The 13,620-nt window shown below is 44.0% G+C and overlaps 1 protein-coding gene across 1 annotated transcript; it reads right to left on the bottom strand.

Annotated features, from left to right (window-relative positions):
- Positions 1-656: 656 nt before the first annotated feature.
- Positions 657-2,774, bottom strand: LOC132275940 (flavonol 3-O-glucosyltransferase F3GT2-like). The gene is made up of 2 exons (XM_059777151.1): positions 2,291-2,774; positions 657-1,855 (listed from the first exon to the last, which is right to left on the bottom strand). The coding sequence occupies exons 1-2, from the start codon at positions 2,772-2,774 to the stop codon at positions 981-983; spliced, it is 1,359 nt and encodes a 452-aa protein (XP_059633134.1). The 3' UTR covers positions 657-980.
- Positions 2,775-13,620: the final 10,846 nt, after the last annotated feature.

Below are 13,620 nucleotides of genomic sequence, written 5' to 3'. Positions count from 1 at the left end.
GCCGAAGAAGATGAGTGGAATCCACATTGATGATAGTGAGCCTAATGGTCACTCAAACCCATCCACTCCATCAAGTAATGCAGCAACGACACCAAGTTCGGTTGAAGGATCGGCGCACAATGATCCGACGGATGTTGAAGAATGTCAGCGACCAGAAAAACGAAAAGCAGCGAAGCAGAAGCTAAATAAGGATAAAAGACAATCTAAAAGTCAGAATGATTTCATTAGCAAATTCGGATGTTTATGTCGTATCGTATTATTTTTAATAATAAATATTCTATTGTTTAATTTTTTTTTTATGATATAGCCGTTAGAAAAAAGTTAAAAAAAAAAATTATTAAAAATTTAAAACATATTAAAATATTAATATTTTTGAAAAACGAAAATGTAGCATTGGAGTACATCCGATAGCTAAAATTTGGAGATTCTAAAAAACTGACGTGGTTATATAAAATACTGACGTGACTATTGAAAAATGCTGATATGACAAATTTGAAGAGTTCATTAGAGATACCTTTAGAAACCAAATGTTTTTAACTGGTTAATGTATCTTATATAAAAAGGTACAATCTTTTACTTTTTTTAATTTTTAATTTAATGTATACAGTCAAGAAATTATGTCGATCGAAATATCGCTACTCGTGTACTTCCAACTTTCTAATTTTATAATAAATAATGTTATCTGTTACTAAAAAAATGACACCTGCGTCAACCAGTAATTGTGGAGCGTCACAATTGGCTTTTGTTTATGGTAAGACAAAATAGTGGTTTTTTTTTTTTTTTTTTTCCTGAAAAGTTAAACAATCTATTATTATAGATCTAAATTTCATTTTAGAGCTTTTAGTATTAAGTGGGTTGAAATGAAAAGCATGTGTTTATAAAATCAATGCATGATATACCAAAAAACCAAAATGTAGCACGAGATATCTTTTACGGAGTAGTTACTAATTAGTATTACAAGAGTGGAAATTAATTAATCACTATGGTTTCTTATTAACTATGTCTAACAAAGTTTTGAAATTTTCAGTTGAGCTCCCATTTGGTCCAACAGCAATTTTAGCACTCTCTTTTAGCACTGCAATATTTTCTCTCATTTTCTTCCCTTTTTCACTGGACAAAACTACATCTAAACCATTAATTGTGCCACTTTTAGCAAAGACACCACCTTCAACACACACACCAATCCTCCAAACGTCCTCCACCAGCCTGCTATTCAACTTTTGGTCTCCGAAGAACGATCTGCAGATCATCGGAACGCCACCTGAGATGCTCTCTGACACTGAGTTCCAACCGCAATGTGTCACAAACACACCAACCGAAGGATGTTCCAAGACCAGCAGCTGAGGAGCCCATGGAACAATCTTTCCTAGCGTGCCAATGCTTTCGAGAAAACCTTCCGGGAAATGTTGCTTTGAAGTGTCCTTAAGTGACCATAAAAATGGAACCCCTTTAGCTTTTAGTGCCTCCCCTAATGCAATTAGCTCATTCGGGGGTGGTGTCGCCATAGTACCAAAGCTAAGGTATGCCACTGATGCAGCCTCGTGTTTGTCCAACCAAGAAATGCAGCCATTCGTGTCGGAATTCGGCAATGGTGGTGGTGATGTTAGGGCAAATGGTCCGACATTGAGCACCATTTGTAGCTTGGACTTGAGATCATTTGTGACGGTAGGGTCTATTTCTTCAAATGAGTTTAGTGCAAGAACTGTTGCGTGTGGTACTTTTATCCCCATGTTATATAGGAGACGTGACATAGGTGGTTGCTCTAAATCCCCACAGACTCCTTCAAGGGGTAAATCCTTGGCTTGTATTGCTGACAATCCTGGGATGAATCCGAGGGTTCTATCTGCATTTTCCTCTGTGACTGTTTTTATGGCAATAAAGTAGTCAACAAGAAGCCGGAGAAAAATATGTTAGATATTAATTCCTAGAAACAATTTTATAGCAATGGTGCGAAACAATTTTATTACAATGGTACAAAACAAAAGATTATGACAATTGCAGTAAATTTGTTTGATTTATTATGGTCTGTAGGTAGGGTTAAAGATAAAAAAAGAAAAAAGGGTAAGACTATGAAGTATGAACATACGTAAGACTAAGCCTTCTATATATACATATTTGAGAAAACTTGTGCACTCTGTCAAAAAAAGAATTAAGATTTGGAAATTCGATCAGGCTCAAATTAATGGGTCACCACATGTTTTTTGAAACAAGAATAATTCGAAAAATGAAGTAAAAGCCCCAAAGATCATTGCAATATAGTCCTCTTAATGTATAATTTTGAAATGGTTACCAGTTGGTCCAATTGTGGTCCGGATGAGATCAACATAAACATGAACAGCAATAGAACAAGGACCAGCAGTCCAAAGTGCCACCCAAGGAACCCCCATTTGCTCCGCCATCACACCGGCAAACCACAAAAATGCATCGGTCAACAAGCAAGTGATCTTCTTACCGGTGTCGGCCACCACCGCCTCCACGCCTCTCTTAAAGTTATCGGGCATTGCTTTTAGGAAATGGTCCACGGCCTCTAGCGGATTACCAGAAAAGACATACCCCTCCGGGAGTCCGTCATCCACGTTGCATGGTTTAATGTTACAACCATTGACTTGTGTTGTGGAAAAGATTTTGTCATTTGACATTGCAGTGTTAAGGAAGGAAAATCTCAAGTTGGGTGCCTCGGCAGCCAAACGGTGCACTAGTGTGAGGAGAGATGCAGCGTGAGAGCCAAAGGGGAAGGCGAAGACGGCGATGTGACCCTCTCCCGTGAGTGGCATGTTTGGGTGGTGGGAAAGATGGAAGGAAGATTAGGTCTGCATTTGTATCAAGTTGGAGTGTGTGAGGGAGATGCTAATCATAATGTGTGTGGAATGGTTCATATTGGTGGGGGAGAGAGAGAGAGAGAGGAGGAGATTGTATACACACTCTTTTTGTTGGCTTAGGGAAGAGAAGAGTTAGCGTTGTTTGCAAGAGAAGCGGTAATGTTGGTTACATTATCTTTTGGTGGGAATTAAAACAGGAGAAGAGATAGTGAAATAGGAGAATGACACGTGGTATTATTGTCCAGTGGCACTATCATTTTTTATAAAAAAAAAACAAAAGTCACTATTTTTAGATATTGGGTCACGTAAGCATTACCATCCCTTCAAATACTATAATATATTATCTCATTATCATTAATTTTACAAGTAGATTATAAATAAGTGGACAAATTTTTTTTGTAAATGATATATCGTTATTGGTTAGATATACCAATAACTTGGTATACTTTCAATATCTATTCTATTAGGAGAGGATACCATGCGTAAGAACCCTTAAGGTATAATATACTTTCTCGATAAATATTTTTTTATGGCAAGAAACACACACTTTTTACCCACACTTAAATTTGAATCCCTCTCCCCTCCTCTTTAAAAATGAGGACGTTATATCATTGGACTAGGTACCCGTTGACTATAGCTTCAAATGCTTAAACAATTTAACAATAGGAATAGTACATAATCTACCCTTCCCTGGACCTGCAATGGCAAGAGCCTCTACATAAATAACATTTATTTTTTCTATAACATGAATTTTGATTTGAATTAAAGCTATTCCAGAGCAACACTTGAATTTAAGTGATAGATGTAAATGAGAACTGCAGAAGCCCAAAAATGAAATCTTGCGAAAGGTCAAGCCTTGGCCCAGGCCCATAATGGGGGAAGCCCAGCAAGAACTAAATTTCAAAAAGAGACTGTTGGTCCAATGTTACAATCCAGTGGTCATAGTGTACAAGAACGGGCATTTCCTTGCCCCCTTTTCTGATTATTTTTTGAAAATCTTCATGGATGGATTTAGAATGGGTCTTCCATAGTATCTATGGACACTTCTTAAAGTGAGAAGAGAGAATGAATCCCGATTTCCTGATGACAGAATCAATATTTTTGTAAATTAAATACCATTCAAATCTTTCCTATACTAATTGAACACTTAAATGACCTATTTCCATGTGGGGACGAAAGAAAATTAAAGAACTCAGCAATTATTGGCAAAACTACAATTATTGTTAATCAAGGAAAATAATTCGTATCCCAACACCTGCGATACACCTAGCAGTTGGAGAATCCATGAAAATGCAGGACATTAGCTTTAAAGAATGAAATATATTATGCTTTGTTTGGTAGGGAGGAAGAAATTGGATGGAAGGAAAAGAAGAATAGATGAAGGAAAGATCACGAGAGGAAAGATTGTGTCATTCTCTCTTTTTATTTGGTTGGATGAAAGAAAAGAGAATAAGGTAATACCTTGTTTTGTTTGTTAGGAGAGAGAAGAGAAAGTGTTTATTATTAGTTTGTACTTCAAAAACTTATACAATAGTCTTGGTTTTTTTTTCTTCTCTTCTTCCGTCCGTATTCGGGGAACGAAAATCTGTGATGGAGAAATAATGAGTCATTCATGCTCTTTTCTCTTCTCTCCTTCACTCTTCTCTACCAAACGAATAAAATTTATTTCTTCATTCCTATCTTCCCTCCATCACTCTTCCTTCCTTCATATCAAACAAAAGCATAACATATATTATATGAATTGAAGATACAATATTCCGTTTCATCTCTCTCACTCTTACTCTCTCTCTCTCTCTCTTCTCCCTAGCTTCCTTTCTACTTTCCACCCGTCATGGTCTATTTATAGGCCATGACCCTCTTTTGCAGTTAACCAATTACATTGGGCTTACAGCCCAAAGTTCTCTTCCTTCTGGGCTGGGTCTTGTAATGGGCTTGACCTTCCTCGGTGGACCCCCCACGTTCGGCCCACTCCAGGGTGCTTTGACATGGATCCTTCTTCAATCATTCGACCCGATCTCGTTTCCGCGATCCATATCCGGCCCATGCCACTTGCCGCATCCTCAACTGCCCCCATAATTACCCCTTATTGATTAGGGGGTAATTATTAGAGGCTGCTGATGATGACCTGACCGCTCGAGGAGATCGTGTGGGAGAATAGACGGTTAGTTCTAGGGGTCGGCGCTTCGAGATTCAAAAAGACAACCCATCGCTTTCCTGACTCCTCGGCTCTCAGGCTTATCTCGTCTTTATAAGCCCCGTCAACTCTCCATCGATCCTCTTTACCGTCTCCATCTCACCTTTTGCTGCTTGAATCTTCTCCGGCGATCTCTTGCGAAAGATCTTCCTTCCGGTGGCTTTGCAATACTTCTCTGCCGTTTTCACTCTCTAAGGTTAGTTTCATTTGCATTTTTCTTTTGGAAGACTTCTTTCCTCTCCCCAAAATCCTCATCCACTCACACCATGACAGTAGATCTAGACGTTCTTCGCATGAAACTTCAACTTCCTTATGATGTAGAAATTAGAAACTGCCCCCGGGAAGTGAATATTAGAACCGGTACTGTCCTTCTTCCCGGCGAGGCCTTGTTTTCACTCCTCCATCTCAATCTCCTTAGATTGCCTCTACATCCTTTCTTTTGCTATGTTTTTAACAAGCTAAATCTTTCCCCTTTACAAGTAAACCCCAATTTCCTTAGGATTTTATCCGTTATGCTACTCCTGATTCGTGACAGAGGTCTGGATCTGGACCTCGTAGATCTCCTCCTCTATTACAAGGTCAGCAAGATCAGAACTGACGAACCATTCTACCACTTTTTCCCCATTGAGAAGAGGTCTATCTGCACGGATAAGATCAAATCTGAGAAAGGCTGGAGGAAAAACATCACTGGGGTTAGGGGAGCCTGGTTCTCTCCAGCTGCGGAGGGTTTCCCTATCCCAAGCGCTTTCGGAGAGTGCTCTGTCTCTTTTTACAAGAAATATAAAAACCATAAGAGTGACTGTCCTTGCGAGATCTGCATTCCTCGTTTTTGTTCTTTCTTGTGCCATTCCTTAGGTATTCCTTGTGATGACTTGAGCTACAGTGTGTGCAGGGATAGGGATAACTACTTGAAACGGTACGTTCTGACCAACGTTCCCTCTTGCTCGGACCTTCTCACCTCAGATAATCTCCTCGACATCTCAGTCCTCGGCAAGACAATGAGCCAACTCCAGATCCCTTCCTTCGGTAGGAAGAAATCTGCCCCCAGGCCTGCTATCACTCCTGCGTCAATCTCCTCACCGGCTTCAGCATCTTCCTCCGCTACTCTTTCTGACACCACTCCTTCCACCGATCCATCCGCGACGGCTGCTGACTTGGTAGCTAACACGGCGACTGCCAGCCCGAACGTTGCCCTCTCTGCCAACAATCCTCCTGGCTCTACTGCTGCTTCCGCACGGGAAAAGGCCAGAGGAAAAAGGCATCAACCTGACAGTGCTCTGAGCATGGATGACGTTCCCTTGTCTCAGAGGGTTAAGCCCTCTGAGCCGAATGTGATTTCCCTGGCGAGACCTCCTCAAGCTAGGCCCCCCACCCCTTTTGGGCAAGCCTCCGCTTCAGGAACGGCGCCATGGAGCCCTCGCTTCATCCGAACAGACGGATCGTCTGTGAAGCCGACCGAGACCATGTTCAAAGATGGTCAGACCGCGATGGCCTACTACAGGAGTATGTGGACTCCCAAGGACATCGAGGTAGCCAAAGGTCTATCTCAGAGGGAAGTGTTCAGCCGATTCCCCTTGTCCGCTATGGAGGTAACTTCTACCCCTTAGTCGATAAATCTTTACATACTCTTGCCACTTATCTTCTTCTAACCATCTGCTCGGCTTAACCAGTTGTCCTGTATATCTCTACAAACCTTGTACGGGATGATGGCTATGCAAAAACAAGTTGAGCAGGTGAATGCCTAGGTCCGCGCTCTCTCTGACAGCCTTAGCGTAGCGAACAAGGAGAACGACAACTTAGCTGCTCAGAAGACCGGGTTGATGGTTCAACTCAGTAAAACTGAAAAAGAGAGGGATTTGCTAAAGAGGGAAACCGACTCTCTTCAGGATGAGAGGAATGCTCTCCAGCTTGAAAAGAGTATCTGGCAGACCGAACGGGAATCCCTTCGGGCCGAGAAGGAAGAACTGCTTCACTTTCTGAATGACGAGCAGTCCGCTCGGATGGCCTTTGAGAAGAGGTCCCTGGACGAGCGCAACGCTCTACTTGATACCATCAGCAGGGTAAATGGTGGTATGCTAGCTCTGCACGCTCGATTCTCTAGAGTCGGGGCCCTCAGATATGCCCAGGGGTTCCAAGAGGGTTACGCCAATCGCATCCCGGATGAGGGTCAAACTGGCTCTACCCCTGATGATGTTGATAAGGATCTGGATATTGACCCTCCTGGTGTTTATATCGATCCGGACTCAACCGCTGCCGAGGGGATATTTGATGAATGTCAGGAGATTGCGTCTTCTCGGATCACTCCTACTCCTCCTGCCGCTCTGACTTTGGACATTCTCCCTGTGTCCGCTTTGACTCCATCTGCCGTTACTGCTGAAGAAAACCCTCAGCAGAATGATTCTTCCACCGCTACAGAGGGTAGGATTCAACAGAACGATTCTGTCATTCATCTTAACTCTCCACCTCGTGAGGATTGCGACACCACCAACAATGAAGAGGTGGCCCAACATCATCAAGAGGCCGACGAGGCAAACGCCTCTTAGTTAGGACCTTTTTTTTTTTTTTTTTTTTTTTTTTGCAAGTGTTTAATGTTCGGCTCATTGTGCCGACTGTAACTTACTTTGCTCAGGTGCCTGGCATTTGGCTAGAATGCCACTTGCCACTTGGCCCTCTAATTTTCTTTTAGCAAGTGTTTGGTGTTCGGCTCATAGTGCCAGCTGCCACTTACTTTACTTAGGTGCCTGGCGCTCGGCTGGAATGCCCCTTGCCACTTGGCCTTTTATTTTTCTTAGCAAGTGTTTGGCGTTCGGCTCATAGTGCCAGCTGCCACTTACTTTGCTTAAGTGCCTGGCGCTCGGCTGGAATGCCTCTTGCCACTTGGCCTTTTATTTTTCTTAGCAAGTGTTTGGCGTTCGGCTCATAGTGCCAGCTGCCACTTACTTTGCTTAAGTGCCTGGCGCTCGGCTGGAATGCCTCTTGCTACTTGGCCTTTTATTTTTCTTAGCAAGTGTTTGGCGTTCGGCTCATAGTGCCAGCTGCCACTTACTTTGCTTAGGTACCTGGCGCTCGGCTGGAATGCCTCTTGCCACTTGGCCTTTTATTTTTCTTAGCAAGTGTTTGGCGTTCGGCTCATAGTGCAAATTGCCACTTACTTTGCTTAGGATTTTAAAGAGGAGTGCAATCTTTATAAATCTCAAAAACTCATACATTCAACTGTTTTCAATTTAAAATAAACAGAATTCAGTACTGAATCTCAACTTTTTATTGATAATACCTCTTTAGAGAAGTAGCATTCCAAGGCTTGTTAACCAGCCTTCCGGCCATGGTTTCTAAGGTATATGCGCCTTTTCCTATGGCCTCTGCAATTCTGTATGGGCCTTCCCATGGTGGCATCATCTCTTTGACTATCCCCACCTTCTTTTTCAGAACCAGGTCACCTGGCCTAAAGTCTCTGTACTTTACTCTCCTGTTATGGCTGTTCGCAAGTGTCTGCTGGTAAGAGGCGAGCCTCACCGCTGCTGCGTCTCTTTTTTCTTCTAGCAAATCGAGGTTAAACCTTAGCATATTGTCATTATGCTCACAGCTCCAGGCCAAGCTTTGAACAGTCGGAACTAAGTGCTCGACCGGTATAACTGCCTCGGTTCCATACGCCATGGTGAATGGACTTTCTCCGGTCGGTCTTCTTGGGGTCGTTCTGTAGGCCCATAGGACGTTCGGCAGTTTATCTAACCACCTTCCTTTCCTTTCTTCTAGTTTCTTCTTGATACAAGTAAAGATTGTTCTGTTTATAATTTCCGCTTGTCCATTGGCCTGTGGGTGACTTACTGCTGCCAGCTTTTGATTAATTCCATACTCCTCCAACAGCTCTCTTACCTGCTTACTGTCAAGGTTGGTACCATTATCCATGACGATTGACCTCGGAACACCGAACCGGCAAATAATATTACTCCAAATGAATCGTCTCACATGAGTTTGAGTAACGCTCGGGTACGGCTCTGCTTCCACCCACTTAGTAAAGTAGTCTGTAGCCAGCAACACATACTTGTTCTGAGCTCTGGCATTTGGTAGAGGACCAACTACATCCATCCCCCATTGCGCGAAAGGCCATGGTGTGGCCATTACATGCAAGTCTTCAGGCGGTTGGTGAATCAGTGGTCCGAACCTTTGGCACTTATCGCACCTTCTAGACAATTCTTCCGAATCTCGCGATATGTTTGGCCAGAAGTACCCTTGAGCCATTGTTTTATGTGCTAATGATCTCCCCCCTGAGTGGTTTCCACACACACCTTCATGAATAGCTCGCAATATTTGCCGAGCCTCTGTGGGGGTAACGCACTTTAAGTACGGTCCGAAAAATGATCTTCTGTATAACTGGTTATGCACTATGGCGTACTTTGCAGCATTCGCTTTGATTTTCCTAGCCTCATTTCTTTGTTCAGGCAGAGTACCATCTCGGATGTAAGTTATGATCGGATCAATCCAGCTTGGCTCATATGGAATAACATTCACTTACCAAGGATCTGAGCCTGAAGGTTCTTCGAAAATGGATGGCTGGTTTAAAATTCCCACTGGAACCACCCTTGCCAATGTTTCTCCAGAACCCGAGGTGCTACATGCTAGCCTGTCGGCATCTCCGTTACGCTCCCTCGGAATTTGAATGAATTCAATTTTTTCAAAGTTCTGTGCCTCCTTCATAACAGCAGAACGATATGCTTCCATCGTTTCGTCCTTGGTTTCATATTCACCCCTCACCTGCCGAACGACTAACTGTGAGTCGCTGAAAACATTCAAATTCCTGACCTTAAGTTCTTTGGCAAGCTTTATTCCTGCCAGCAACGCTTCATATTCGGCCTCATTGTTCGTGGCTGCGAATTCAAGCCGAAGCGCTTGGCTTAAGGCTGTACCTTCTGGTGTCTGCAGTTTGATCCCAATGCCTGCACCCATCTGATTTGAGGATCCATCAACGAAGAGTTTCCATAAGCACTTACAAAGATCCTCCTCCACGTCTTCTGAATCACATTCTAGTAGAAAATCTGCCACCGCCTGCCCTTTGACTGCTGTTCTAGGTTCGTATGTGATATCAAATGAGCTTAACTCTATGGCCCACTTCATCATTCTTCCGGAGAGATCTGGTTTGTGCAGGATTATTCTGATAAGGAAAGTGGTTAGAACAATAATAGGATGGGATTCAAAATAATGCCTGAGCTTTCTTTTCGCATGCACTAGCGAGAGTATCACCCGCTCTGCCTTTGAATAACGCCTTTCGGCCTCAGTCATTGTTTTGCTAACATAGAACAATGGATATTGCTTCCCTTCTGCGTAGCGGATCAGAACGCCACTTGTTGCGATGCTGGATACTCCGAGATACAGAAACAGCTTCTCGCCCGACTCTGGAGCTGATAGTACCGGAAGGTTCTGCATATATTTTTTCAGAGCAGTTAACGCTAGGCGTTGTTCATCTCCCCAAACCTGCCTGCCGTGGCTTCGGATTGTGTCAAAAAATGGTTTGCATCGATCTGACAATTTGGAAATGAAACGGCTCAGTGCAGCAATCCGTCCCGTAAGTGTTTGCACCTCTTTGATTATCGTTGGCTCGGCATTCTTAGTCAGAGCATCTGCTTGGGCAGGGCTTGCCTCGATACCTCTGAGATTAACCACGTGCCTTAGGAATTGGCCTGAACTTACACCGAACGAGCACTTGGTCAGATTGAGCTTCATCCCATACCGCCGCAAAACATCAAACACGCCTCGAAGATGCTGCACATGATCGGCTTTCTTCTTACTTTTGACCACCATATCATCAATGTAAGCCTCCACTGTCTTCCCTATTTGTTCCTTAAAAATCTTACTAATAAGTCTTTGGTAAGTTGCCCCGGCGTTCTTTAGTCCGAACGGCATAACTTTGTAGCAATACGTCCCGCGTTCAGTAACGAAAGAAGTTTTTTCTTCATCAGCGGGGGACATGGGGATCTGATTATAACCCGAATAAGCATCTAAAAAGGTCAAGCGTTCATATCCAGTTGTTGCATCCACCATCTGATCAATCTTTGGCAGCGGGAAGCTATCCTTCGGACAAGCTTTGTTTAAATTGATAAAATCAATGCATACGCGCCATTTCCCATTTTTCTTTTGCACAACGACCACATTCGATAACCAGTCGGGGTAGTGCACTTCTCTTACGAACCCCGCATCAAGCAGCCTATCAACTTTCTCGGCAATAATTCAGTTGCGCTAGGGGGCAAACCGTCGCTGCTTCTGTTTTACAGGTTTTGCATTGGGATTAACGTTCAAGGAATGACAGGATACCGAAGGATCGATCCCGGGCATGTCCAGGTGACTCCATGCGAACACATCTGCGTTTTGAGACAAAAAATCAACTAATTCCTGCTTTTCCTCCTCAATGAGTCGTCCCCTACTCTGGTTGTCCGTTCCGGTCGGAACTGATCGATCTGCACATCAAGCAAGGGTTCTTCAGTCAAGCCCTTTGGTTCCTCCTCTCCGTTCTGCCTGGAGGGAGGCTCCTGTAATTGCTATCTCGGACTTACTGAACGAATGGGAGCTTTTCCCTTTCTGGCATGTTTCAGCGTTACAGAGTAACATTCTTTAGCTGCAACTTGGTCTCCATGAATGTCAATCACTTTGGTTCCGTCTGGTGCCAGGCATCTCATTACCTGATGCAGAGTGGAAGGAACACCTCGAACCCTGTGGATCCACCCTCTGCCCATCAGAAGATTGTAAGAGGGATAAATTTCAACAACTACAAAGGTTTCCATCAAAACCCTCTCGGCAGCATATACCGCTACCTCCACTGTGCCGACGGGCTCCACTCGCTTTCCATCAAACCCTACTAGTGGATTCCCGGTGGATTTTAGCTGATCCTGTTTGATCTCGAACCGATCGAATGTATCTCTTGGCATGATGTTCGCACTACTTCCAGGGTCAATTAGAACTTTGCGCACCAAGCATTTGGCCACTGTCAAACTTACGACCAGCGGGTCCTCATGAGGGATCTGAACACGCAACAAGTCTGTCGCGTCAAACTTTATCTGCGTTGATGCGCTCTGCTGGTGCAGAGTGCTTACACTGCATATCATTCTCTTCATCCGTGCCTGACGAAGGCGTGTTCAAAGCAATTCATCTGATTCCTCAGCAGGTTCTGGCCGACCGTGAATTGCATTAATTACTCGAACTGGTTGCGTGTTGTGAGAATTCGACTTCTGATTCTTCTTCACATGCTCCATTGGCCGGTTCTGCTCCACCGCTGGTCCTTGAATATAACTTGCGAACTCCCCTCTGGCTATCAGCATCTCTACCTGTCTCCTTAGGTTCCTGCATTCGTTAGTCTGGTGGCCAAAATCAGAATGAAATGCACAGTGTTTAGACTGATCCCTCTGTTCGAGAGGTTGCCTGATTGGTAAAGGAGGTCGGAACTTATCTTTATTTTCTTGGTACAGTCTTGCTAGGGTAACTTTCAATGAAGTAATCAGCTCTTCCTCTCTGGGCCTCTTCTCAGATTTCCACGAGGAGCGTTGCGATTGGACCTGTTTTTGCCTGATCTTTGCTTTGGTCTTTTCTTCCGTGGATATAACGGATGTCTTCCAAGCGTTTGCCGCTTCTTCTTCTTCCAAGCGTACAAATCCATCGGCTCTTTTGTTGAGTTCATCCATAGTCCTCGGTGTGTGGACCACCAAACTTGTGTGGAACGGGGTGCCACGATTCATAGCTAGAATGAATGCTTGAACTGTCGTTGAAGGATGGCATTCAATAACCATGCTCTTGGTAAGGTTAAACCTGGTTAGGAAAGCCTGGAGACGCTCTTCAGCGTGTTGCTTCATTGTGAATAAGCTCGAAATATCTTTCGCTGGACGCTTGTTTCCATAGTATTGGCTTATGAACCGATCGCACAGGCTTCGGAAACTATCCACCGAATCCCTCGGCAGGTTCTTGAACCAATTCAGAGCTGGTCCGACTAGACTCGTAGGAAAGCACTTGCACATCAAAGAATCATTCTCAGTGTTTAGAGCCATTTTCAGCTGGATGTGATACACATGATCGATCGGATCAGTCGTTCCGTCGAATATAATGAAAACGGGCATGGAAAATTTCCTCGGACTCGGAGCATTCAGAATCTCATCGGTGAACGGTGAATCCACCGTTCGAGCTGCTGAACGGAGTGCTTCATTCTCCCTCTGGAATCCCGCGGCTACTCTCTGGTCTACTGATCTCCTCTCTGAGCTGTGATAGTCGAACGTCATCATGGAAGGCCGGTAGGTCGGATCGAATGATCTATCCTCAACAAAGTCCTTACGCCATAGAGGCATAGCTTTCTGACGAATCAACTCTGTTGCTTCACCTCGGCTGAGCGTTTCTTGATGTGGATCAAAAGTCATCGCTTCGTTTCGCCTGATCTGCTCACGCCGTGGATCTATGTAAATCGATCATTCACGATCATCCATACAACGAAGATTTGGCGACAGACCGTCTCGCCGGATTTCCTCGCGGTGAGGATCAACTAGATTGTTTTCAACCTCTTCACAGTGATGTGCTGCATCGGTACGTGCACCTTCTTCGCCTACCGGAAGTGGTCGTGGAATTACTGGAGCTTCT

Source organism: Cornus florida, unplaced genomic scaffold (assembly GCF_030987335.1).
Source record: "Cornus florida cultivar Cherokee Brave unplaced genomic scaffold, ASM3098733v1 CherokeeBrave_3.0.0_Hap2_Chr10, whole genome shotgun sequence".
In the NCBI taxonomy this organism is placed as follows: Eukaryota; Viridiplantae; Streptophyta; class Magnoliopsida; order Cornales; family Cornaceae; genus Cornus; species Cornus florida.
The sequence above is the reverse complement of the archived record's forward strand: the minus strand, read 5'-3'. Positions and strand labels throughout refer to the sequence as shown.

Excerpts from the sequence above, each read along its gene's own strand:
- LOC132275940 (XM_059777151.1), bottom strand. The coding sequence starts at position 2,774 with ATGCCACTCACGGGAGAGGGTCACATCGCCGTCTTCGCCTTCCCCTTT. Across the intron at positions 1,856-2,290 it reads GACCACAATTGGACCAACTG|AGGAAAATGCAGATAGAACC; the intron begins GTAACCATTTCA and ends AAACAGTCACAG.